The sequence below is a fragment of the Streptopelia decaocto genome (assembly GCF_964273445.1).
Source record: "Streptopelia decaocto genome assembly, chromosome: 5".
Taxonomy (NCBI): domain Eukaryota; kingdom Metazoa; phylum Chordata; class Aves; order Columbiformes; family Columbidae; genus Streptopelia; species Streptopelia decaocto.
The window spans coordinates 3,797,883-3,824,068 of NC_138659.1; the positions used below are offsets into that span (position 1 = coordinate 3,797,883).

Genomic DNA, 26,186 nt, shown 5'->3' on the forward strand with positions numbered 1-26,186 from the left:
GCACTTGGATGCTTTGCAGGTTTCTCCACTGTCAGAGTTGGTGATTCTCAGATACCCTCAACAGGCTTCATACATATGATGGATGGAAGCCTTGCGACCCCCCAGGGATGTGCATAACTGCTGGCATCCCTCCTATGAGGGACCAACAGGGGATGGGGGACCCTGGTGTGCAGGCAGGACTATTGCAGGAAGAGTGCAGAGCCAAGATGGAGATATTGGAAGCACAACATGACAGCAAGCGTTCCCTCCTCCACAGTGTGGTCCTGCTGAATGTCCCCATGTAGCTTATCCTTTCCCAGCTCTGTGCTGAGATCCCAGGGACAGGAATCATTTGCTTTCCTCAGTGATGTGGGGCAGATGTTACACCTCAGGATGCGAAGTCCTCCAACCTCTCACTAAACGTTTCCTCTCACTTTGTAACTTCTGGGTTGAAAGCAAGCTGGAAAAACATTTTTTTCCACACAAAATCAAGGTGTGTACCCTTCCTCCTTCACTTCAGGTTTTGTTGGACATGGAAATTCAGCATCAACCTCCCCAAGCTTGACACCACCCCTCACCTCCTCTTCTGGGATTGCTCTGGGCAGGGTTGTCACCGAGGGCTGGTGGCCAACCAGCCACTGGTGTGCAGCATTTATTTGAATGACTCCCTGTCTTGGAATTAAAGTCCGTTCCTTCAGGAATAATTAATACACTCACAAAGTTTCCCAAACTGATTCTGGAATAAAATGTCCACAGAGGAGGCTGAGCTGGAGTAGCAATTGCTGAATAATTCATTCTGCAATGAGTAGTTAATTTCCCTATATGGAGGAACCCTAATAAGCTCCAAATTTCAGGCTTTACTGATTTGAGGGTAGAAGGGGAAGGAAACCACTAAGTCTTTGTGAAGCTACTGAAGTGAGCTAAACCGTTTAAGTGTAATAATAATTTTACAATATAGAAATTGTTTGGCTGTGGTCTCCTTAGTAAAATTCAATGGCAAAAACAAAAGAAAAAGGGTGAGTTTATTATAAATGGGAGCTGTAAAAGTTGGCAGGAGAGCGGTGCCGTCCTGGTGCCTGCTCTGGGGGTCTGGGCCCAGCTCCCAAGTGGAGGATGGAGAGGAGAAATACCAAAAGGTGTCATCTCAGAGATCTTTTCTGCTCTTTGGGGGAGTAGTTTCAATGCAGAGCCCTTTTCTGTGCTTAAAAGCGAGGTTTTGGGAAGGAAGTTAATTGACCTTTTCAGCAAATCTATTACCAAGTCCATTACCACAAATGCTACTGAAATGTTTTGTAAATATAATGTTCATTTAACAACATTGCCAATAACTTAGAAAGTCAGACTTTAGCTCTGTTTTTTTTTAAGGGAGGATATTCTTAGTGGAAAAAATGTCTTTTTTGGGAAGAATTTGGAGCAGATTTTCATACTGAATCTAGGCTGCCTCACTCCCTCAGAAGGCTTCTGAGAGCCAGGAAAATTATCACTAATAACTTCCCTATAAATTGTAGAGCTGCTATTTTAAGGTCTGGTGTCTTGGGGAGGAGCGGGGTGGTGTCCTGCTTCCCTCCATTGCTGCGCGATGCCCTGCTTTGATTCTGGTCCTTGTTAAGCTGGCGGCTGGTCCTGCCCCATGCAAACAAATCAGCATGCTCCAAGGCTTGGTTTTGCTTTTGATTTTCCATATTGGTGGGTTGAGTTTGGGTTTTGGTTTGGAGGTGGCCCACTCCGGAGGCAGCTTTAAGTGGCAAAATGTGCACTGAGTGCAATTTATCTTTGGGTATTTGGAGGCTGCTCCCCAGCCTGAGGGTAAGACCTGGAAAAGCTGCCAATGCAGAAGGGAGGCCACATCTCAGAAAAGTGAGTTGGCAAGGAGAGCAGATACATAGGGAGGAAAGGATGTCCATGGCGCTGGAGTAACTTCTTCCCCAACCAGAGGGTGCCCAGGGATGAGCCCTTAACTTGGGGGCAATGGCTTAATGGCTCTGGCATGGGATGCACTTTGCTTTTAGGGGTCAGGATGATGCTTTTGTGAGGCTCAGAGTTATGTGAATTGCCACATAGAAAAGAGGATGGAGGGAAGAGCACTCACTGCTCCGCTGGCTTTCGACTGCGTTGAAGATCAGCGATCCCACCATAGTGACGCTTGCGTGGAGGGATAAGAGGTGTTTCCTAATTAAAACCTGTACAAGAAGCCAGCTTCTCAGCTGTTGGAAGCCTGGATGGCTCCCTTGGGGCTGGGAGATGACCCCCCCGCTCAGCCTTGCATGTGAGTTTTGGCATCTCCCGTTGGTTTCCTTGGGGCAGCCGGGGTGGTGACAGCACGGGGCTGGGTCTGCTCTGCGCAGCCTCGGCTGATGGGACGCATGAGCCCGGAAACTCCACCAAAAAGTGCATTTCCTCCCTGTGGATATTTTCTTTCATGCTTGAAAACAACCCTGCATCTTAGAAAACACCTGATCTGTAACAAAGAGCTGCATTGCTCCTCGTTCAGACACAGCTGCTCTTGAACGCAGAGAGAAGAGGGATGCTTTTGGGATGGTCACAGAGATGTGTTGCTTTTTCTTCCTTGATGTAGAGATGGTGCATTTACCGCTTTTGCCAAAAAATGCGCTGCACATTCTCATCCTTCTGATTTCTCATGGTTTTAAGAGAGCTCTTTGTATTCAAGCTTACCATGAGATATACTGTAGCAGTAAAGAGCAGAGACTTGACAGCATTTTGCCACCAGTTATTATGTGGGCAGCACATGTTAGCAAAGATGCGGTGAACCTTTCCTCGTCAAAGCCCTTTCTATTGCTTACGCTGCTGAAAAAATGGCATTCGGGTTGGTTTGTGTTAAATCTGAACTGCTAGTGGAAGAATTCAGCTTGCGGGGCTTCACCTTAGCAGAGGAAATCAGTCTGAGCTTTAAAACTGGTTGTATTTTTTCCTTCTTCCCCCAAACCATATGTCTTTGGAGCAAGGGTTGTGCATCTGGGTAGATTAAAAACCCATTTGCTGGCAGGCGGCGGAAGGATGTGGAAGGTGATGTGGGGAGGGGTGGTCTTGGCTTTGGGGCTGGCAACAAAGATCAAATAAACCTGGGTCTTCAGGTTCGAATGGGCAACAAAGAGCACTCTGGGTTGGGGAGAAAATGGGGGAACAGTTTTGAATATTTTGGGGGAATGTCACAGATCGGGACCAGTCATCTGGAGCACAGGGTGGGTGCAGCCACCCCCTGAGCTGGCGAGGGGGAGGAAGAAATACTCCATTTCAGGCTTCTAGATAAACAAACACCAGAAATCTCATAAGGGTAATAATGGAAATCACTGGGAAATTGAGTTAATACAAGGGCATCTGTGTAAGTGAATGCTCGGGACAGGGAAACGGCTTTGTCCTTTAACTCTACTAATGCTGGAGCAGATGGGAAGCGCAGAGTGCTTCACGCATTAGCTGGCTCGGATAAAGAGCAAGGCAGAGGCCGGTCCTTGTGGCTGATTAGAGGTTAACAGGGATAGAAACCAGCGGATTGACTCTTCATTTGCAGGGGGTGTTGTGGGATCAGAGCAGATGGCAGAGAGAGCGTCCCTCCAGCTTACTCAGCTGCTCAGAGGAGCTTACGGCTCCCTCCAGCACAAACAGCCCCGCTTGCATCTCCTCTGTTTACAGCTGCAGCTCCTGCTTTTTCCCCGGCCTACCCTGAGGGACAGCATTTCTCCTAAACCTGTGGTAGTTGGTGTGCGAGGCCGTAGGCGTGTGAGGGGACACTTGGCGGCACGGCGCATCCTCTCTAACTCGGCCGTATCCCTTTGTTACAGCTCCGCCAGCATCGGCTCAGCCGCGGGCACGGCTCCTTCCCGGCGGCTTCTAATGGCCTTTGTTAGCTCTGCAAAGGCCAGAGGTGCTTTTCCAGGCTGGTAATGGCTGGGAAAGGACAGGAGCATGGTGGGGTCTGGGGAGGAGGGCTGAATGGAGGGAAGAATGTAGAGCTGAGAAAGAGCGGCTGCCTTGTGCTGGAGCAGCATCGTCCCGGCCGGCCAGCGCCTGCGTCCTCCATCCCTGCCAAGGTCTCGCTCAAAGGCAACACCTTTGCCTGCGGTCACAAAAGGAAACTGCTCTGGGGAGGAGGGAGGATGTAAACTCATACCAGCTCTGCTCATTGACTCCCTGGAAGCCTGGATTCTCTATTTTGCAAGGGAGAAATGGCAATTGATTCAGCATTACCCTCTTTCTTTTTGTCTGCCAGTGCTCTGAAAAGGCACATTTTATCTATGTGTGACAACACCTGCCTAGGGTGCCTCTCATTGAGCCGCGCTGAATCAAAAGAGCAACAAGAAAAGTGGGTTTAATTGCACACATCTTCAGCGGAGTCTTTCTTGCACTGGCAGCACAAAAGGCCAGCTCTGCGCTGGTTGAATGGAGCCCGGGAGGGCTGGGGCGCACCGTACTCTCCGTTACTATCGGAGGCAGATGATTCACTTTGCTGGAGCATTGTCATGTGCAAATGAGTTCATGAGCCCATCTCCTTTCCAACTGCAAGGTCAGGGACTGAGCAATTGTCAGCATCAGCCGGCTGGAGGAATTGATCTAGAGGCTGGAAAGCTTTGGGAGATTTTACTAACCTCCACTTCCCACTGCGTGAGCACCGACACCTTCCTCCCACGGGTGTTGTCTATGTTACAAATATTGACCGATTTTAAGTTCACGTTTGGAAAGCTGCTGTTTTGAGGCATGGAAATGTGACCGAGAATGGCTTATAAATAACACTTGGTGCAGCAATTATTATTCATTGCTAGTTATGGCTTTCACACAGTGGAAAAACAAATGGTTTTTCCACTAGGAGCTGGAGCTGCAGTCCGTTTAATCACTAAAGAGCTTGGAGTTGCTTTAGTTTAAAATACCTTTCCACTGTGGTTTGGAAATTAAAAAAATATATGTATATATATTTGGGTCATGTTAACCTAGTGTATACGACTTGAGCTGAGGGTTCAAGTTTACCTTGGCTGCATCTGCTGAGCCCCAGAAATATCCACGTGTTTGTTCCCATTCGGTTTTGCAGAGCTCCTGCTCACAGGAAGGCAGAGCAGCCCAAACACAGATTGGAAATGGGGTTGGTATGACTAGAGATGGGGTCCTGGGAGCTGAGCATGGGGCACAAGAGCAGCGAGGAGCTGAGTTGCTGTCCCCTGCAGCCACCCCTCTCCAGGTGGGATGCCGGGGAGTGCAGCTGGTGCCTTTGGGAACCTGTGTGGATGGGCTTTCCATCACGTTGCTCCTAATGGAACCTGCCCAGAATACCAGCCTCAGTTACTAGGAGGTTGCTCAAGGCTTTGGCAGGCAGATGTGGGGCTGAGTTCTCCACGTACAGCCTCAGGCTGCATCCCACCAGTGGCCCTTGCCCAGGGGGGTGGACATGGTTGCTCGTGTCCTTCTGCAGAGCTGTTCCTTGCCCCACTTTGAGGTTTCCACAAAGACTGGGAAAAGCCTACACAGAAGGCAGGGGAGCCACAGTGACGTGAAGAAACACTCCCTCCATTACCCATGCGTTACTGGTCCTCATCCTCTTGTGCAGCAACTTCAGATGGTCTCTGGGCTGGGATGTAGAGATGGCTGCTCTGGTGTGAAGGCGACCGTCTCCAGGCCAGGGTGTAGAGATGGCCACTCTGGTGTGAAGGTGACCGTCTCCAGGCCAGGGTGTAGAGATGGCTGCTCTGGTGTGAAGGCGGCCTAGCCGGCAGGATTGCTGTAGCGCTCCATGAAAGGCAAGCGAGCGCTGCACCTGGGAAGAGCGAGCTAATGTTTCCAAATGGCACAACTTTGCGGATGACAACTGTGACTCCTGCCGGGGCCGCGGTGCGAAATGTGGGGGACAGCGCGAGCAGCAGCTGCCGGAGGGAGCAGAGCTGAGTTCTCCAGTTCCCAGACAGTGTTGTAGATATGGGGTACTCCTCTTCCTCCTCCTCCTCTTCATGGGTGTTGGAGGGCTCCTCATGACACAGTTATAAGAAGGGAAGGGGTTACGCCTGGGTTTTGCGTGTTTCCGGGCTTTAAATTTGCACCTGTGGTCTGCCTGTCTCCAAACTTTAGGTATTTTGATGTAATCAGCTTGGAAAGTGGCTTTACCTTCTATGGTTTGTTGGAGGACCCAAGACTAGAGGTCTCCAGAGCTGGCCTGGCGGTGTGTTGGAGTGCGGGACAGGCTGGTGGTCTCTCCTGACAGGTGGCTTTGGACACCTGGGTTAAAAATGCCCAGCTGAAAGACAAGCTGTTCTTTCTTACAGAACCGGAAGGGTTTGCAAAGCTCCTTTTGCTTGAGTAGGTTTAGAGATCAATGAATTCTCCATCTTGGTTAAAGATAGTTCTGTTGAGGCTTTAGTGGTCTTGTCTTAATAGGACAATCTCCTGTGCTGGAGCTCCTGGTAAAGGCTTGATCCTTCAAAACCCAGGGATGTTCTGTGAATCTGTGCTCCTCTCAGCTCATGGAGTTCATCAGCTCCAAAAAGGTCAGTGTTGCCCAGCTAATGACTTTAGAAGTGCCACTGGTGTGGAGCTCACGAACTCCAAGAAGACATTTCTAGGGTCTATTTTAATTTAAATCAGAGGCACACCATCCTGCTGCGCTAATGCAAGGTCCTTCCTCCAGTGTTTTGTCTCTGTTTGATGGGTAAGTGGGATTAGGAAGATGTGCTCATCTTGCCATGTGTGCCTGTGATTTGTGGCACCTTTCTGTGTTCTTTCTGGGGCAGGTATGAGCACTTGGCTCCTTTTGCAACCTGGATCAGAGGCATCCACTGGAAAGCATCCCTGGTTAAAGTAGGGGAGGCTGTTCTGGGGGCGACGTTGTTCTTGGGACAAAGCTGGGCTCTGATGGGTGTAACGAGTCTGTAGTTACAAAGATGTTATTTAATTATTTTCTGTCGTTTTCAAGCCCTGGCACTGTGACTTTGCTGGCAGCAAATCAAACACCAAGTTAGCTTATATTAAGGAACAGAAGATGAAATCCTAGATAAGCACTTAGCTATAGGAATGTCTTAAATTGAAATATGCAGGGGAAACTTGGAGGAAAGTGTTTCATTTTGCTCTCAGTGCTAGCCAGACCCTGAGTCTGCAGCCAGGGCGGTGTTTCTCTCTGCTGCAGTGCTGGTATCACCTGCCCCACGTGCTTCTTGGGACATAAAGTGAACACTGAGGAGGGTACAGTGACACCTGTCCTCCTTCAGAGTGACCTGTAGCCTTTTGGTAGCTGTAGCATCAGAGTTTTGTGGGGACCAGGCATGAGTGCTTCAATGGATGACGGGGTAACCATAGCGTACCTTTTAACCACCGCTCTTCTCTGGGACGGTGATGCCCATCACTGCTGAGCTGGTGAAGCCGTCTCCATCTCCCACCCGTGGGTGCTGGGGTGCGGACCTGGCCACAGAGCAGGGTGCAGTGTGGTAGCTGCAGGCTCACCTCCCGTTAGTGTAAATAGCCCCAAATAATGCTGCAGTTCCTGCCGGCTTCTCTCCCTCTTCCTCTTGCCATGTTTAATTTCTGACTAAGCTTTTGATAAATGTTTTGTATAGAGTTGCGAGTTTATCTTAAACAGACCTGCTACCACCAGGGTGAAAATCTAAACCAAGGCTTGACTTAGGCCCCGAGTGCCAGATGAACTTGGCAGCTGCTAACATGCTGAATGGTCTTGTTGGACCTGCAGACCCTGGCTATGGGTTTCAAGGACCGACTCTGGCCGGGTATGGGGAGCACAGCTTTTAGGATGCCTGAGAGCAGCCTGGGAAGCATCTGGGCAAGTTCCCTCTCTCAGAGGGGCAAGTTCACACCACCATTGATGTATTTTCAGACTTACACCTGTCCGAAACAGGCCATTTAGTTAAATGAGTTCCGCCAGCCTTATACCAGTTAGCCCCAATTGGGGTCTGGCCCATGATCCTGCTAAAATAAGTGTTTCAAGGCAGTGTTTATGGCTAGTAATTTGTCTTAGAGGGTTTTATGTATATTTGTGTATGTGCCTATGGGTGTATGTATGTGTATATACATACATTCTTGCTCAGGAACGTGCTTTCCAATCCTTATAACTCGTTCAAAAAGTAAACTAGGGAGAAACTGGCAGTGAGTCGGAGCCGCCTGCCAAGCATTACAGACCAGAGAAGTGGTAAAACATAAACACTTTGGAGTTTATCCTCAGGATTTATGTAGTTTGGCTGCTGAGGGACAGACTTGCGTGGAGGGGGGGTGCTCGTTACCCCCTGGCCGTGCTGCTCCCACGGCGCCGAGCCCGGCACCTCGGCGGCCACATTTCCACTCCCGGCAGCGTGCGAGCGAGAGGGCAGCGCGGGGCTGCCCGTCCCGTCCCTGCCTCTCCATTGGCCGTGCGGGGTGGGTTTTGGATGAACAGGTCCGTGTCCCCCTCCCCTGCACTAAAGTGAAAGCAGACCTCCTTGACGCTTAATCAGATTTGAATGTGGTTTTTGGCGTGGCTTTAAAGAGACTGGCAGTGAATAGCTGGTTTTGATGCCATTTATTAAAAACCTCTGGTAGAATGTGTCTCGGAAAACCTTTGTGAGAGCTGGCAAATGCACAAGGGTTTGATGTAGTTAATGTATTTTAATCTTCACCCCCCACCCCTTTTCCTTTTCTGTCACTAATTGTAGGGCTCTCAGCTGTCTGCTGCCTTCTCCGGGGGGATGGCAGCCTCCGCAGGGACCTCTGTACAAACATGGGCTTAATATGGTTGCAGTGGCACAGAGAAAAGTGAGCATCCTCTTTGGGAAACAGGGGAGGGGCGGGCGGCACAGGGCACCAAATCCCAGGTGCCATGCCAGGCTGTGACCTGGGGGCACTCAGTGCTCCTGAGCACCTTAATTAACCTCCTGGTGTGGCCACGTTCTTCTTGAAGTCATGAGGCAGGCAGATGGGGGAAATGAAAATGTCCCTTTTCCAGGTGGCTGGGCAAGCGCAAAGTGTTGGTGTTGGACCACCTTGGCAACCAGCTCCTGGGAAGGGCTCCCTGGTCTTTCAGCTTGAGGTTGATGGGCACCCAGTCTTCTCTTGTGACTTTATCCCTCGCTCGCCACGTGTGGCAGGGGCTGTCAGGAGCACTGTGATGTTTGTGTGAGCGGTTTGGGCCGTCCCTGCAGCTTGACATGCGGATTGTGCCGATGAGCGGCTGGCGTCTTGGCCACAGTATTTCAGGGAAAGCTCAAGAGCTTGTAGGGGAGCAGCAGACACCATAGAGCTCAAGGAGGAGTTTCCCCCCCAGCCTGCGGTTCAGGCTACACGTTGCTCCCCGTTCCCGCTGCGTGGAAGAGCTCACAGCTGCCCTGGAACACTCTGCATCCTTGAGGGAATGAAGTTGGGAGTTGTGTTGCATTTAATTTGTGGGTTTTTTTGCCTGCCTCATCAAAGAAAAGAAAACCTGGCCTTTTTCTGCCAGCCCTTACTCACGTGAGTTGGAAATTCAGTGAGAGGGAGGCGTGGATGAAGATGGGTCCCAGGAGAGAAGCAGTCTGAGAGGCTTTTAAACAAGTGGGAACCGAGCGGCTTTGCTCGTCCCCTGAGGGTTTGGCTGTTAAATAAACTCACTGAAGAGTCTGGCTGTATGTGTGTGTTGGTGCAGGAGGGTGTTTGTACATGGGCTTGGTGCTGCCGAGTGTGAGCCTCCAGGATGTCACACATTGGGTGGTGTGCTCCTTGATGTGGTGATGGCGGTCACGGTCAGAGGGAAACTAACGTGTCCTTTCCCTCTTCTCCTTTCCCTCTCCAGGTTTCCACCTCAGCGGGACGGTAACGGAACCGGCGACTGCGACAGAACCAGAGATGACCTACAAGGTGGCCATCAGCTTCGACCGCTGCAAAATCACCTCAGTGACATGCGGCTGCGGGAACAAGGACATTTTTTACTGTGCCCATGTTGTGGCGCTTTCACTGTACAGGATCCGCAAGCCGGACCAGGTGAAACTCCGTCTTCCCATCTCAGAGACCCTTTTCCAGATGAACAGGGACCAGCTCCAGAAGTTTGTTCAGTATTTGATCACGGCGCACCACACCGAGGTGCTGCCCACCGCCCAGAAGTTGGCTGATGAGATCCTGTCATCCAACTCGGAGATCAACCAAGTGCATGGTAATTCCTCCCTCTTCCCTGGGTGGCTCGGCACTGATTCTCTTTCTGTTTGAGGTTGGACTGGTGGTTTCACACTGATGTGGTGACCTTCATTTTGCCGTGTTTGTTGCTGCACAGAGAGAGGTGGCAGTGTCAAATAGATGTTAATCCATGGGCGTTGGGATCACATTGATGCTGGCTAGATGTCCCCGTTCCGCCCTCTGTTCTTTAGGTGTTTATCTGTCAAATGCTGGCTTCAACAGGCAAGAAAAGGCGGAGCAGACAGGCTGGTTGTGCATAAGCCACAGCTCAGAGGGGGTTGGAGAAGCCAAGGGTGGAGGAAGGGAGCACATCCAGTCCCCAACACAGAAGGACGTGGTGCTGAGACCCTGGGGAGCGGGAGGTGCAGTGGGCATGTGGCTCCTGTAGCGTTTGGGAATACGGTGTCAGCCCAGCCCTGTACGTTGCTAAGTTAGATGTGGCTGAGCTGGTGGGAGATAAAGCTTTAATCTCCATGGGTGTTAATTTGCCCATAATAAATGAGCGCCGCTGTCCTGACCTACTGCACAAAGGCAGCAGAGGTGTGTCCTGGGGCTTTGTGTTTGGAAGATGCTTTTGACTTCTTTCCCTCGAAAGCACCAGCTGGGCTGGGGGACGGTGCCCATCCCTGCCCCACTCCAGTTGCCCACTGGCCCAGAAGGTAGCCCAGGCTCCCTGGGGAGTTGCACTGAGGCTCTTGTCATCAGCCCAAGCCAGGTGCTCCCTCTGTGTCTTTCCAAGGAGCCCAGGAGCTGAGGTTGCCCAGGGTCCGCAACAGCGAGCCGCTCCGCACCGCGCCTGTCCCACCAGCTGTAGAGCGGAGATAATAAACACTTATCTGCCACAGAAGGGCGTTGGGGGATTAACACATGCTTGTTAAATGCTCCGAAGACAAGAAACCCCATATGCAACCTAAAATAGGATCTGAACTGGTTGAATCCACATGTAGAGGTGAGGCCGGGGGTCCGTCTCCGCTGTGATGGCAGCTCTGATCTTAGACTTTTTCCCCTCCCTCTTGCCGGTCGTTTTGCTTCTACCTTGGGAAGAGACTTTTGTCTCCTTTGCTGGGCCACATCTGCTGCATGTGTGGTTGTGCTCTAAATTACCAGTTGGGGGTGGGTTTCCTCATTTTTTGGCATTAGAAAAGAATGAGGAGCTGTGGTACTGCAAGAATCTGGTGAGGTCGGCTCCTTCCCTGAGCTGATCCACTGAAGCTGAGGTTGGGCAAGATCCCTTCTTGGCTATTGTTTGAGGCTGCTTTCTCCTAAGCAGATTGAAGAAAAGCTTTTAAGGCTCTGAATATTTATTGCTCCAGAGTCAGCAAAATGCTGGTGATTGAGAGTCTTACAAAGATACAGATGTTGGCTCCGGTTCAATATCTGCCTCTTGTTTTTACAAGTGGTTTTAAAAAACAAAGCAAAAATTCTGTGTGCATTCAGACTCGTGCAAATTCACACACTCCAGCGTGTGATTTTTGAACTAGCAGAGATGCATGGTCTTACCCAGCAGAAGGTGGTACCTACCCAACACCCATGTGGCTACCCAGCCAGGGTCACAAGCGAGTAAATGTCTCTGCAAGCAGGAGAAGAGCCTTGTCTCATCCTGGGGGAGGATGTAAGATGTTGAGATGATCTAAGATGATCTTTGAAGGGTGTTGCACCCTGTGAAAAGGCTCAAAAATCCTCACATTCAAGTTCAGAGTGATGTTGTCCAGGGGCTCAGCTCTCAATCCTGGATGGTGTGGCAAGCTTTTCCTTCCCCGTCCTGCCAGTGAAGCGCAGCCACAGTGCAGCTTCATCGTGGAGCTGCTTGAGCGAGGAGCCCAGGGCGAGGAAGGGCTGCAGGCGCGTGGGGCTGCCGATGTGACAGCAATCCGGCTGCTCCTCGCGAGCTCTGCTTGAAATTTTCCCCCCATCTTGCCCTGCCCAGCTGTGGTTCACACATTCATAGAGGGTCCTTGATCCTGGAATTTGCTTTACATAGAGCTTTATGGCCTTACTTGTGCGTTTCTGGGCTGTATCTAGTTCAGGCCCTTGGGGTCACCACACCTTTGGTCACCTCTGGGTTGAGGCCAAGCTGGCTTTTGGCAACCCAGCCTTGCAGCCCAAATGGTAACGCACTGTGTGCACTGGACACCTGAGGCTCTTACACCTTGGAGTAAGAAGAGCTTCTGCAGAAATCCTTTATTTTCCCTCATTTCTTCCAAGGAGAGGTCTGTTGAGCTTCAGATTAGCGCTGGGTCTTCCCCACCTTCCTCTGGTCACCTGAAGGGCTGCTCTTTCTATGTTGATGGTGAGTGCATGGGATGGAGATGATTCTGCACCTTAGGAGCACCCCGGGCTCTGGTAATGCCCCTTGTGCTAAGGGATCATTTGGTTTTGTAAAATCAGGCTTTCAGGGCTGCTCCTTCTCCCCCTGCAGAGCCTGAATGGCAAAGAAAATTACAGGCCATTGTTTGGCGCGCTTGTCTCGGGGCTCAGAGCTTTGTTCCTTGCAGGAGTCTGTAGCCGCGGGCCGTGCGCCGCATGCCGATCTTCCCGGCTGCCTTCCTAGAAGGAAATGCAAACTCTCCAGTAATGATGGAGTCTCGGAGCACGGCCAAGGCGCTGGCGCGTTCTCGAAGGATTCAATCCGAGCAGAGTGCTGAGGTGTGTGTGCCGCTCTGCGCTGCGCTTGACCTCTGCCGGCTCCGGCGGTCACGTTTCTGCGCTGGTCACTGGCTGCAAAGGGCAGCGAGAGCATCTCGCGTGTCTGGCGCCTCCGCGCTCGGCATCTGAAGTGGCAGCTGGAGCGAGGAGACTGGTGTGGGTTCAGCGCTGCTGTGTCCCCTCTCCAATGTGTCCCTGCTTCCTGGGGACAGAGTCAGCGGTGTGGCTGTCCATCACGGAGCAGGGCTGTAAGGCTGTCATTGCGCCGGCAAATGTGATGGGCGACTGCTTGACTGCTTGGTGGGGTGACTGCTGGGGGCAGCCAGGACCTGCAGCTTGGATCTAACAAACGGGTCTCCGATGGAGTGAGGAGCATCTGGTGGTGGCCACCTTGTCACCCTGCTCCCCCGGTTCTTCACAGACAGGGCTCGCGTTGGTTTGCTGCAGGGCCAGTCTGGCTTGGGAGAAATACAAGCTGAGAAAGTGGCTCAGGGCCACCAGCCGTGGTGGGACATGCCAAGCATAGGTGCAGCTTTACCATTGGGGTGTCCATGCTCTGCCACCATGATCCATGGGAAGAATATGTCCTTCTGAGGCGTGAATGAGGAACAGAGAGCAATTGCTTTGGTGCAGTAAGGTATTGCAGAGAGGCCCAGGAGGTGCTGGAGAGGGCAAGGCTGAGAAAAAGAACCAAAATGCAAATTGTAGGCAGAGGGGGAGATTCTGGGGGCAAAAGCAAGCAGCACAGTGGAGGGGGAGTCAGAGGCACCAGTGAGTCCTGACAGCAGCGCTGGGTTTCCTGCTCTCACAGCGTGGACCCAACATCCAGCAGCAGCGAGTGCCCAGGGTCCCAGTCAACCAGCAGACTTCGGAGGGGGCATTCATCTCCTCTTGTGTTTTGGTTCATGCTTGTTGAGAACGATTTGGATTTATTTTAAGAGGAAGACAGGATCAGTGTGGGGGGTACAAAAGGAAAGCTGCTGTTTCGGGTAAGTCCTTTGAGCCTGTTTGGGATGTCTGGACTTTGGAGGCAAATGCTGGATTCTTCTTAAGGGCAAAAGAAGTCTGTGGCCAAGGATGGATGGAGAGGAGGCTGATGGAGACCACTGCAGGGCCAGAGACAGTTGTCATTAACATCTTAAATTACAGGCTTAAAGACAAGAGACACAGCTTTGAGGACTGATAGTGCCTGTGGGCTCTGAAGACTTGGGGCTTAGAGGGGGCTTGTTCATGTGTCATCAGTGAAGTCTCCCACTTCCTTGGGTGAGGAGCAGGAGGTTTTGGCAGACCCAGTGCCAGCAGCTCGGTAACTCACCCTGCTCGAGTGGTGCTTGGGCACAGCAGGGAGAGCTGCTGCCCCTGGCCCAGGAGATGTGCTCGGGGTGATCTGTCTGTCCTGGGGAAATGCCAGTGGGTGACAGTGTGGTGTTCAGCTGATGCCATCGAAAGGGTTGGGATGCTCCTCTCAGCTAGAAGGGGAAAAGCCACAGAAACCTCTACTGTCTCACAGTGCAGGGGCAGCTCCCTCCAAGGACAAGCCTGTGGAGAATCACCAAGGGGCCTGCAAGGTCTCAGGAGCTTCCTTGGAGGAGAGGACCCTCAGAAAGCTCTTAGTGGGAATGGTGCCTCAAGCATTGGCATGGGAAAACCAGATCTGCTCATGCAAAACTGTAAGGAGACCTCTACCTCATCTCACTTTTGTCCCAGATGTATTCATGACCACCTTGAGCAATTCCTTCAGTTCTTGGGCTAATACTGTCCTTCACATGTTGGCCCATCTTGCGCCTTGTGCACAGCAAGTCGGTGGCCGTGTGAACCATGCAGAAGTCCCTGCTTGCTTGTCCTGTCACACAGAGCCAGGGCTGATGTTTGAGGGGTCCTCAGGCGGTCTTTAACTTTGAGGCCATCCCATGACAGCATCTGGAGAGCAGCACCGCTAAATCTATTAGAAATTCTGCCTTCCCACTGGGGAGGAGGAGAAGGTCAGGCCTCCAGGGGATTCATGTTCCTGGTTGCTAAGCTGATGTGAATTTAAGGGAAAATAACACACCTGAGTGCTAGAAAGAAAGTCCCTGCCAGTGACTCTTCCCCTTTGTCTTGCAGAGCCGCTGGGCTTGCTGAATGACCCCACAGCACATGTGTGGTGCTTGACAAGGGGCTTCCAAAGACAGCTGGACCCGATGCTGGTACCCACTGGACCAGAGAGCTCCTGGCCACCATGCTGGGAGTCAATCCGCGTTGACTTGCCCCATCACTGTCAGATGGGCTTGATTCTTCAAGCCCGGAGGCTTCATCCAACCTGCCTCCCCTTGAAAATGAACCAGGAGCCTTGGCAGAGCCTGTCTCCTTGCTTTGCTGCTATTTTTAATCCCTCGTTAGAGTTAATTTCCTTTCTGGTGCCTGGTTATTTTCTCTCCTAGGTTTTCTGCTGTTTATTTGTCCACGTTCTCCCCCCTGAGCTGTTCCTTCGTGTCTGTTTTCTGTCCGGACGCTGGCAAGGCAGCCCGGAAGCGTTCAGCCGCACCACCACGTGCAGTCGTGGGATGGCCCTTGCGAACGGCCACCACCACACCAGCCCTGCTCCTGGCACAGCCAGCCCTGGCACCGCGGCCACCGCGGCCAGACCTCAGGTTGCCAGTGGGGACTGGCCACAGTCAGCCATGGTGACCGCAAAGGAGTTGCTGGGTTGTCCACCTGCATCCTTAGGTTGCTTTTACCATGAGTTTATCAGCTCCAGGCACTGATTAAAAATAATAATTTATCCCTTTTTCTTTGTGTTGCCGCTCATGCTCCGGTGAGACACTCTGGGAGTACTTCCCATGCTGCTTGACTGATTTATCTCCCCTTCTTGGGTTCATGAGTTTGGGTCTGGGATGTGCTGATGCCTCAGCATGAGCCACGAGGTCCCACAGCCTCTTCAGCCCTGTAAACCTGCTGCTTTCCAGTTCAGGAGCCCCTTATGGTGTTTTTTTTTTGTGTTAGGTGGCTCATTTCTAAGCAAGAATTTTCCATGCCTGTTTTCTGATTTGTAGATGTTTCCAGTCCTTATTTCTCAATCTTTGTATCCGCCTGGAGAAATCTCACCTGGCTGTCAAACAGTTAAACCCCGAGCCTGCAGTGAAGGGGGGTCCTGCTTGGAGTACAATGGATTGCATTTTTATCTCTATTTCCACAGCCGGTGTAAACGGGCTAGTGAAACCCTTTTTCCTCTCAAGATGTGTGGTGACGTTTCCTTACATCTGAATCCAGCAGGACCAATATCCAGCACATCTAAAACCGGGGCTTTTTGGAGCAGGAATGCTGCTACATGAGAAACAGGCGCTGGGCTGCTTTACATGCCGTTCTCCGCTCCTTTGGAGCGGGGATATGGAATCGCTCATGGGCTGCGTCACGCGTGCTGCTGCCGAAGCCACCACGGTGTGAATCTTGGCAAGGGGAAGTGGACAAATCCAGCCATTAATATTTAAACCCAGCACAAATCCCGTTGTTTGCTCTTAAATGTTTATCCAGCTCCCCAGCGTAATTGGGCAGCCCGTTATCTGGCGGGTTGCGTTGCACGTGTAAGAATCTGCTATTACAACTCTCTCTCTGAATCTTTTATAGGAGAGCGAGATATGTTTACAAGCAAATTCGGTTTTATTTGGAGGCGCGGGAGGTGCGTTGCTAATTTGGCTGCAGCCCGAACCCCAACGTGCGAAGTGCTCAATGTGTTGCGTGGGAGGAGGAGGTTTTATTTAGCTGCACGCTGCTTTCCTCGCCGCTTGGGCTTTCTGTCGCTAACGTTGTGTGTGAGCAGCGAGTGCCGAGGGTAGTCCCGGGAACCCCACAAAAATGCAGCCACTTCTTGTGCCTTGCTGACTCCTCCACCTTTGTTGGTCACAGCAGCCTCAGTGAGGGACCAAGGAAGGGCTGCACTTAGGTGGCATGGGACACCCGAGGTGTCTGTGCCCTCCTGGTCCCTATGGATGCAGCCAGGTGGCCCTATAGAAGCAGCTGACATGACACGACTGGTCTGGGGAGCTGCGGGTGGGATGGTGAGGAGGAGGATGAAGAGCGTGAGTGTCTGGGATACCTCAGCGGTGGGGCCGGATAAGCGCTTGTGGTAGACAGATTAGTCATCGGTTCCTGATAGGGGATAATCGCTGGCTTGTCTGCTCTTTATCTGAGATAAGGACGGGGTTGGGGGAGGGAAGGAGAAGGCACGGAAAAGCTGAGACGGCCAGGAAGGACTGTCCCCGGACTGGTGGTCCCTTGTGGCGTCCGGCAGGGCTTGGCCATCAGCGCGGGGGAGCGGGATCAGGGCACGCGTGGGGCTGGAGGCGAAAGCCCTCGTGCTCATCCAGGGGCTGTGATTTCCTTTCTGCTACTTTAGCTTCTGTCCCAATTATGTGGTTCTGTCAACTATAAATTATTCTGCAGAGGGAGCAGCAGCATCTTCTCCCTTCAGCACGGTGCAGGCTGTGCCCAGAGCTTGCTGGAACAGCTTTCGGGCAGCAACTGTTAGCAGAAATTAAAGGAATTTTGTAAAGGACATTAAATACAAATAGCTGTATCTTATCGGGTCAAGAGCATCCTCAGCCTTTGCCAGAGGAGCAAAACCCCTCGGGTTGATGTCCTCTCACTTACAAGCAGAGAAGAGACAGTCACCCCGCTGAGCAGGCATCCTGGAGCCTGATTTTTTTTTATGAATTGCATTTGAGCTCCTGGTTCAGCAACATGGAGAGCTGGGCCATGCGCAGCATCCTGAGCTGTCTCTGTGTGAAAGTGATGTCTGCTCCCCAGCCAAGGGGGAAAGACATCGTTAGGATTTAATGTGGAACATCAGCTACAGCATCCCATAGCTGTCCGTGCAGCATCTCCACACTGAAACCCTTCCTTGCTCCGGAGGGAGATGGGATGGGAGAAGAGGACCAAAGAGGATCCTTCAGCTGTGCCAGTCCCTCCTTGCATCTGGTTTTCCGTGAGGAGTTTCTGCAGAGCAGGACTCAAAAGCGGGGAGCCGAAAAGCTGAGTTTCTGTTCCCTTTTGTACTCCTGGCTGCTTGCAGGAGCCATGCTGCTGCCTACTTTGGGAGCTTGGGAGGCCAGGGCATTGCTGGGAGGTAGGGCAGTGCTCCGGGACAAATGGGAGTTGAAAGGGATAAGGCAAGGGGAGGAGAATCCGTGCTGTTGTTTAAAGCACTTGTGTGGGGTTTTTTGTTGTTTCTGTTTTTTTTCCTGTTCTCTGGAAGATTAAATACAGCCTGTGAACACACGTATGTGTCTGCCAAAGGCCCCGCTCTGGTTGCAGTTTGCTCTTAGATGGATTATTAATCCTTTGCTCTTTCCAGTGGAGGGTCTCCCAGGCAGATACACTGATGCACAGGGACTTTTCCCCTGTCCTAAAGCAAATAAGGGGCAGGACCAGGCATTTAACCTGGAGCCCCTGTGCAGTGGTACCTCTGTTAGACTGTTCCTAACGTGGGGAAGGGCTTGAAAGAATTGGAGCTTACTGATGCTTAAACAGACCAGTAGTATGGAGCTGGAGGAGGAGCACCCCAGGCCATCCTAGGAGCTGGGAGTGCTGCAGGCTCCACAGCTGCCCTGTCTGCACCCCTGAGGCTTCAAGGCAAGTCCCTGCTCTTCCTCAGCCTCCCTGCACATGGGACGCAGGGGGAGAGGGGCTGGGCGTTAACCCTGTGGTGAGGATCCCTCCTGATGGCTGCTGCCACCACCCTGGAAGGACAGCATGATGCTGTCACCTGGGGCTCACTGCCAGGGAACTGGTTGGTTTTCCCTCACCTGAGCTGATAAAATAGAGATGGGTCCACTTCTTGCTGCTGAGACTGCTGACCCTGCTGCTATAAACACGATTGTTTCTTTTCTCCTCCTCCCTGTCCCCCCAGGTGCTCCTGACCCCACTGCTGGGGCCAGCATTGATGATGAGAACTGCTGGCACCTGGATGAGGAGCAAGTCCGAGAGCAGGTGAAGCTGTTCCTATCTCAGGGAGGGTACTACGGCTCGGGGAAGCAGCTCAACTCCATGTTTGCCAAGGTGAGAAGGAGCCGACTGCTCTCTCCGCTCTCTGCTCAGCGCGTCACGTAGCCGGCAGCTCGCTGGCTGCCCTGGCGGTGTGCCCGTCACAGCTGGGAATCTCTGCTCCAGTGCCTTCTCGCCTGGTTGTGGAGCAGGCGGTTGTAATCCAGGCTCTGGGTCAGGCCTGGGTTGTCTCACCCGCTCTCCTGGCAGGTCCTTTCCTCCCACACAATGGGTTTGCTGTGGTTCTGTGCAAGGGAAGGCTTTCCCCCATCTCCCTGTGAGCGCGGTGGGGGTAAAGCCGACCCTGCAGAGCCTACCAAGGCCATGGAGAGGTGGCAGCAGCATAGAGGCTCTTCAGTTTCTTTGCAGAAGGGCCTTGTTTTCATGTCCTTAATTGCTTGGTCCTCTTCACAACCTGGGCTGTGGCCATTACTCAGCTGGACTCCAACCAGCCAGATCACAGCCATTGCATGAGTGTTATATTGTATAACTATACATTATACACATATATATATATGTATCTATTTACACTCTTGACACCCAGACTGAGGTAGCTGTGGGTTACCAGCCAGGTGACCAAGTATTAAACACCTCCAGGGGACTGTGTTTTGTCTCACAAAGGGCCTTCTCTCTCTGCCATTTCCAGGTTCGGGAGATGCTGCGCATGAGGGACTCCAACGGCGCCAGGATGCTGACGTTGATAACGGAGCAGTTCATGGCTGATCCTCGGCTCTCCCTCTGGAGGCAGCAGGGGACGGGCATAACCGAGAAGTGCCGGCAGCTCTGGGATGAGCTGGGTAAGGGTTCCCACCTTGCAGAGAGCAGCAGCAGGGTTGCCTGGGCAGCCAGGCCAGCAGACATTGTCTCAGAGGCTTTTGGGGTTCTTGTTTGGGAGCTGAGGCCATGAGAGATGTCAGGAGCTTGCTCTGTCCACTGCTGGGGAAACGCTGGTGGAACAGCTGAATGAGTCGCCAGCAGTTCAACACCTTAAACCAGCCCCTCTGCCGCGAAGGAGTCCAGGATGATGGGTGTGCAGAGTGCGGCTGGTCCCATACTTGCAGCAGCCTGGTGTCTGGTGTGCTGCCCCGCAGCCTGTGCAAGGCAGGATGCCGGCTGGTGAGCCCCAGGGGCTGCCTGCAGCCTGGAGATGTGGAAGCACCATTTCTGGAGGAACTGTGATCCAGAGGGGAACGGCAGGTTCTCAAATCTCATCCTGTCTAACAGACTTCTGCGTGCTCTGGTGCACGTTTCCAGGGTGAGGGGGGCAGGATGGCCAGCGCAGAGCCTGGCTTTGAGGGAAATGCAGTTCTGGGTAATTCTAGCTAAGCACCTTAGACACCAGCTCAGCTGGCTGACACCATAATATCATTAGAATAAAACATTTAGATGACGTGGTCCCAGGGAGGTTGGTGGTGTGGTGGAGTTAACCCAGCAGTTCTGAGTTCTCCTGGACATCTGGGATCTTGGGTGAATAGTTTGGTTTGTACCATAGTTTCATGATGAGTGAGTTTGGGCTTCTCTGCAGCCTGCTGGTGAGAGATGCTGTGTGAGGACAAGGGCTCACAGGCTGGGACCAAAGGGATGCTGTGGACCTGGAAGAACACTGGGGGTGGTCCAGGGTCTGGAGTACCTGAAACTGCAGCTGGGGTCACAGGCTTTTGTACCTAGTGTCCAACAAACGCGAACATAGCCATGAGACTGGAGAGCCTGGCCAAACAGCACCGACAAGGGCTGGGCAGGGGTGGGACGTCTCGCTTCTGTGTGAAGTTTCCTAGATGGAAATAATCATCTGAACAGCTCATCTGTGCTTGCTTGCCAAGAAGATATTTCCAGGATTTTGGGATGTGCAGCTGGGTGGCTGGATATGCAGGGATCCCAGAGAAGTGGCCAAATCCACCAAGCCAGAATTTCCGTATGGAAGAAAGCAAACACATTGGTGAAACGTGGATGGATGTGTGTCTAGGTCGGCCTGGGTGGAGGAGGAAGTTTACCCAGAATTACAGATTATTTGGCCAGACTTCAAACCTGCTGTCCAAGCCAAGAGCCCTCCCTCGCTTCCTGCACACACGAGGCAGGAGTGGTTGCGTTTCAGTCCTGGCTTAACCACGCAAGGACCAGGACAGTGCCTGTAGTTTTGGTTGGCGGAGCAGGAGGAACTGACAGCACGTCCCCATCAGCAGATGGCAAGGTGGTTTGGGAACATTGGGGCCCTACCAAGGCTGGATCAGGGTGACAGCAGGTGAAACATTGGGGCCCTACCAAGGCTGGATCAGGGTGACAGCAGGTGAAACACGGTGCCAGCCAACGCACGTCAGAGCGAGCTGTTCGCCTAGCATGGGCACGTCATATGGGAGGATTTGGGCATCTCTATGACAAAGAGAAGCCTCTGCACAGGACACAGTGGTGGTCCAAGAAGCAGGTCCAGGGCAGGATGAGCATGGACTGTACTGAGAGCAGGGATTATTCCCCAAATTTTAGAGAAGCCTTTTGGATTTGGCCTCGGCCTGGAGGGACCAGAGCTGCAGTGAGCTGGTGGTGGTCACCAGTAACAAACATCAGCAATGTGGAGAGATGTCCCAAGCCATCACCGGGCAGGCAATGGTAGCCAGGGTGCGTGGGACGGTGAAGACACGTTGTCCAACCACCCATGGGCTGCGGATGCTGAAGCTGCCCAGCAATACTGCTGCTGCCAAAGGGAGGGATGAGGGACCTGGTGTGCCAGCTGCTGTGGGAAGCCCCAGCGCAGACCGTGTTCCCCTGCCATGCAGAAGAGAAAAACAGACCTGGCAGGAATTATTTTGGGCACATGTTTAATAATTAATCATTGATTTTAGAAAACACTGCATCACAGACTTGCGTGGGACTGGAAGAAGATCAGCCTTAAAGAAGATTGTGGATTTGTGCTGGGGAAAATGTAAAGGATTTTGCAGGATTTAAGAGTTAAATAAAATAAATAAATTAAAAGGGCATCGTTAGCTTGTGCATGTGCTGCTAACTGAACATCTATTGCCCCGTCTGCTGGGGAGCCAAAGGAAGGACCTGCTGGTTGGAGAGCTCTGCAGCGTGGGAGTATTTGCCCTGGCGCTTTAGTACTTATGATTAAAGCCTAATTACAAAAAATAGACGAAAAACCAGCTGAAGTGCAGCCTGACCTTAATCTGCCTGGAGACGGGTTTATTTATCTCGGCCACTTGTTTACAGTGGGGAATTTCAGCAGATTAAGCTGGGGAGCGACCCTGTGGGAAACAGGAGAATTTCTTTGATGGTTTGGAAACTTGGGCGCGGGATCGCAGCGCCTGTCCTCTCTGGGGCCAGCAGCCGGGACCGCTGGGCTGGGAACGCTCCAGCCCCCCCGTCCCCTGCACCCAGCTCCGTCATCAAAAAGCATTTTTGTTTAGAGGCTTAGCTTAATCATGATCTGCTGCTTTGTTCCCCACTTAACCTCCTGCTATCAGAAAGTTCAGATGAAGGTTTCTGCAGCATGTGAGCAGACACAGAGTCTGACCCGGTGCGGCGTTTCGGCTCAGGACAGCAGTCGCTTGTGCTGTCAGCTGATGTCGCTTGACCAAAGGGCACAGAAAAACCCCTCTTTTCCATTTCCTAGATAACTATCGCAGCCCAGACAGATGCAAACATCTCTTCCCTCCTTGTCACCATTTCGTGGCCACATCTCCCCTTCTGCAGGAGAGCCCAGGGGCATGGTGTTTTGACAAGCAAAGGACGCCTCGGAGGGCTCCCAAAAATAGGCTGCGAAGTCATGAGGCTTCTGAGGATTGTATCTTAGCCAAGCTGTGGGAGCCAAAAATCCAGCAGGCGCATCCCGTCTCTGGGGATAACAGGGCACCGAGCTTTGTTACTGCCTGTTAGCCGAGCCACCCTACTTGGAGGTGGGAGCCAAAATAGACAGATGCTACTTTTTGCCGTAGAAGCCCTGGAACGGATGGAGAGGGGCAGTAACAACAGGTGGGAGTCCTGGTGGGAAGAGGATGCCCGAACCAGTCGGACCCCGAGATGCCCAACAGCAGAGTGCAGGGTTTAGCTCATGCCTGCCTGAGGAGGGGGTAAGTTTTATGTCCTCAGGCTTGACGTGGGCAGGCACCCGCTGCTTAGCTGAGGGGCAGTAACCAGAGCCTTAAGGAAGACTCATGTTCTGGAGCTGGGACCTGATTTTGGCAAAGACTTTGTGTCCATGGAGCCTGTGGGAGCCTGGGAGCAAGTGGCATGGGAAGGTGGACCCCGAATGTGCCTAAGGAGTCAGCTCTTCTCTTGCACATGACATTGCAGCTCAAAAGTCTTATCCCTCCTGCTGTTCATCAGAAAGGAGAGGGGGGTCGGTGGGGTTTTCTAAGAGCAGCAGAGCTGAGATGCGGGTGGAGCTGGAATGGGCAAGGGCTGTTTTGAATATCTGCTGATTTTCAGTGCCTGCGGTTGCTTTTCCCATGCCCATTCCTGGAAGTGTTGCTACTGCCACCATCAGTGTTGTGACACTGTGACATCTTTCTTGCCAAGCCACTCCAAGGAGCTGGACATGCACAGCCTCTGCACCTTATGAATGTCCGCAGGCCCGGGGCTGCATCCTTAGGCCTGGTTCTGCCTCTTGTGCAGCACACAGCATCATCAGGTCTATAAGATCCCCTGGTCGACTTGAAGGGTGTCAGCATTCCCAGCCTCCTGGTCTCTCTTCTCTGCTTGGGAGATCTGGAGTGCTCAGGTCTTGGAGGCCTCTTGCCTGTGAGATGTGAAACCAGGCTCATGTTCCTCTGCTGGTTCCTCTGCAGTCTGGGGACTACTGGGGATTAAAAGAGAAAAAAGGAGGAAAAAAAAAAAGGCAAGAAAATACACCCAATCTCCTTTTCTAAATAGCTGAATGCAAATGGCCTGAAGAACAATGGCAGATGAAATAGCATTCGGAGCGGGCTTTAAAGCAGTTGGAACGTGGTTAGGATCAAAATCAGGTTAGTCTTTGGAGATACAGACTCTGCAGCTTGCCAGGATGTTTTTAAGCGTGCTTTGATGTGTAGTTCAAACACTAGATTTGTCCTGGCAGACAGAAGCACTCACAAATTCATACACAGCCGCTCTCTCCTTCCCTCCTCCCCACTGTCCCCCATCTCATGAGATTATAATTTAGCTTCATTACAGAGGAGTTTTACTTTTATTTAAAAGCTGTTTAAATCCCCCTCATGGGCCCGTGCATTGTGCTGAAATGAGTTTACGGACGCCGATGAAACCTTGCAGGCTCTCACGACAAGCGCGGCAGCAGAAGAGCTTTGCCCTGTGAGTACGATGGTGGCACTTACTTGATTTCTCGGCTGTGTCTAGGGGCGCTGTGGGTGTGCGTGGTGTTAAACCCGCACTGCAAGCTGGAAGAGAAATCCTGCTGGCTCCGGCAGCTGCGCAAGTGGGGCGAGATGGACGTGTGTCCCCTGGAAGACGGCAATTATGGTAACGAGCTTCCCAACATCACCAACGCGCTTACGCAGAGCTCCAGTCACAGCCAAGGTGAGTCTGGGCAGGGGGTGCAAATGCAGCTGTTGGCCACAGGGGTTGAGTCAGGATCAGAACTCACCTCAAAGTTGAGAGACCTCAGTTCACCTGCTGGTGATATCTTGGGGATGCATGGGAATACAAAACATTTCTCTCTACAGCCTTTGATTTTAGATATGCTTGGAAATGCTGGGCTCTTTGCTACATCTTGGGTGAAGTCACCAGTATTTTAAGCATCAAATGATTTTCAAAGGCTATTTTAAAGCAATTGGAGCATGGGGGAGTTTGGACCCCTGTGGTGTCTGCAGGGTTAGATGTGCAGTTCTACAGAAAACTGGGGCTGCCTGAATGGGAGCATCGCTGACTTCAGGAGCCCGGGCTGGGATGTGGGAGCGAGGAGTTGGAGCCTCTCCCAGCCCTTGGGCCTTGCTTCTGGTCTTCAGGTCAGGTCTTAGATAAGTCATTAGCTAAGGATGTTAAATGCAGTTCAAGTGCAGAGCACGGATGGAGCAACGTAGTTGTGAGGTTGTTCCTTAGTGCTAAAGTATTTTCTTAACCCCTGACAAAGCATTTGATCCCTTTAAACTTAAGTACTTTTTCCCGTTTCCTTTTGCCTGAAGTAGACATTAACTGAAAGTTACTGCTCTTACCATGCCTCCATCGGCTGTGCTGGAATTGTTCTTTGGTGTGTTACGAGCAGCCAAGGTGGGAAGAGGAAAGGGGGAAAGCAGCCATGCTGCAAAGGAAACGTCACTCTTGTGGGTGGGATGTGTCCCCCAGCAGTGGTTTGGGGGGGCAGCCCTCCTGCCAGCCGCCCCAGCCATGGCCAGAACCGTGCGCCCCAGCCAGCTCTCCATGTGCACCCTTGGGGAGGGACTTAATTTAAACCGGCCTTGCTCTGTGTCCTGTGCCAGCCCGGGACTCCCCTGGTGTTCCCAGCTCCACTGAGGATTCACTCCAGCACTCCGGGCAGGTTGCCAGGGCTGAGCAGGTCACTTTTTTTAGACATACGGGGCACGTCCCCTTGTCCCCATGTTCCTTCCTCTCCAAGCAGGGGACTGAAAGCAACTCAGATCCTGGAGGTGTCCTGGGGTTAATGTTTGTGCATATGCAAATACTGCTGCAGATTGTTGCCAGTCTCTTTTATTACTGAAATGAGAACAGCTGATTCCTGAAATCCTTCCTGGTAAAGTGAGCAGGCTTGGTTGTGTACGTACAAACACCTGTTTAATTTCCCTCCACCTCGGGGTGCCTGCAGCATTCAGACTAATTGCTTGTTGCCATCGTTTCCGGAGCGTGTTTATCCAGCCTCCCTGGATCAGCTTTGAGCAGTGCCTTTTGTTTTCCCCTTTTGAATGCATTAAACTCAGCCTGTCTTGTGGGTTGCAGGACCTAACGTTCAGTGTTGCATCCCATTTCGGGCTTCCCGTTTTGCAGCCCACTGGCTGTGTTTGGCTCTCGTGATCTGGTGTGGCTGGAGTGAGGCAGGATTGCTCCAGACAGGCCTTCTTCTCCCAACAAACCACTTGTCTGATCTGTCTGGACAGAGCGAAATGCTTGTCTGGCATTCGATAGCTTCAAAAATGTCAGTGAAGTTACAGAGCGTCTCTGAAGAGGAGCACAGACATTGCTTCAGAGCAGCAGAGGGGCTCCAGATGATGCCATCTCCTCCTTTCTAGCCCTCTCACACACCCTGCAGAGGTTGCTGGAAGACGGTGGTTCCCCCATTGCCCACAGGCAGATGAGACACGCTTGTGTGCTTCCCTTAGCGGTTTCAGGTGCTGCTGATTTAAGCAGCTGTGGTTCAATGAAGCCGGGGCTTTGCTTTGGGGTGGAAAGGAGAGCTCATGGTTCTTGTGGGGCTGTAGGGCTGAGGAAGCCCAATCCTGACTTCTGGCAGCTGCCTGCACGCTGGCTGTCACTGGGCTGGGAATGCA

The 26,186-nt window shown here is 52.2% G+C and overlaps 1 protein-coding gene across 1 annotated transcript in view; it reads left to right on the top strand.

The window, feature by feature from the left end:
- Nucleotides 1-26,186, top strand: part of ZSWIM5 (zinc finger SWIM-type containing 5) — a 97,918-nt gene that overhangs the window by 57,961 nt on the left and 13,771 nt on the right. The window contains exons 2-5 of the mRNA XM_082053877.1: nucleotides 9,722-10,078; nucleotides 18,629-18,777; nucleotides 19,409-19,559; nucleotides 24,085-24,264. Coding sequence (XP_081910003.1) covers nucleotides 9,722-10,078; nucleotides 18,629-18,777; nucleotides 19,409-19,559; nucleotides 24,085-24,264 — 837 coding nt within the window. The remainder of the gene's footprint in view (nucleotides 1-9,721; nucleotides 10,079-18,628; nucleotides 18,778-19,408; nucleotides 19,560-24,084; nucleotides 24,265-26,186) is intronic.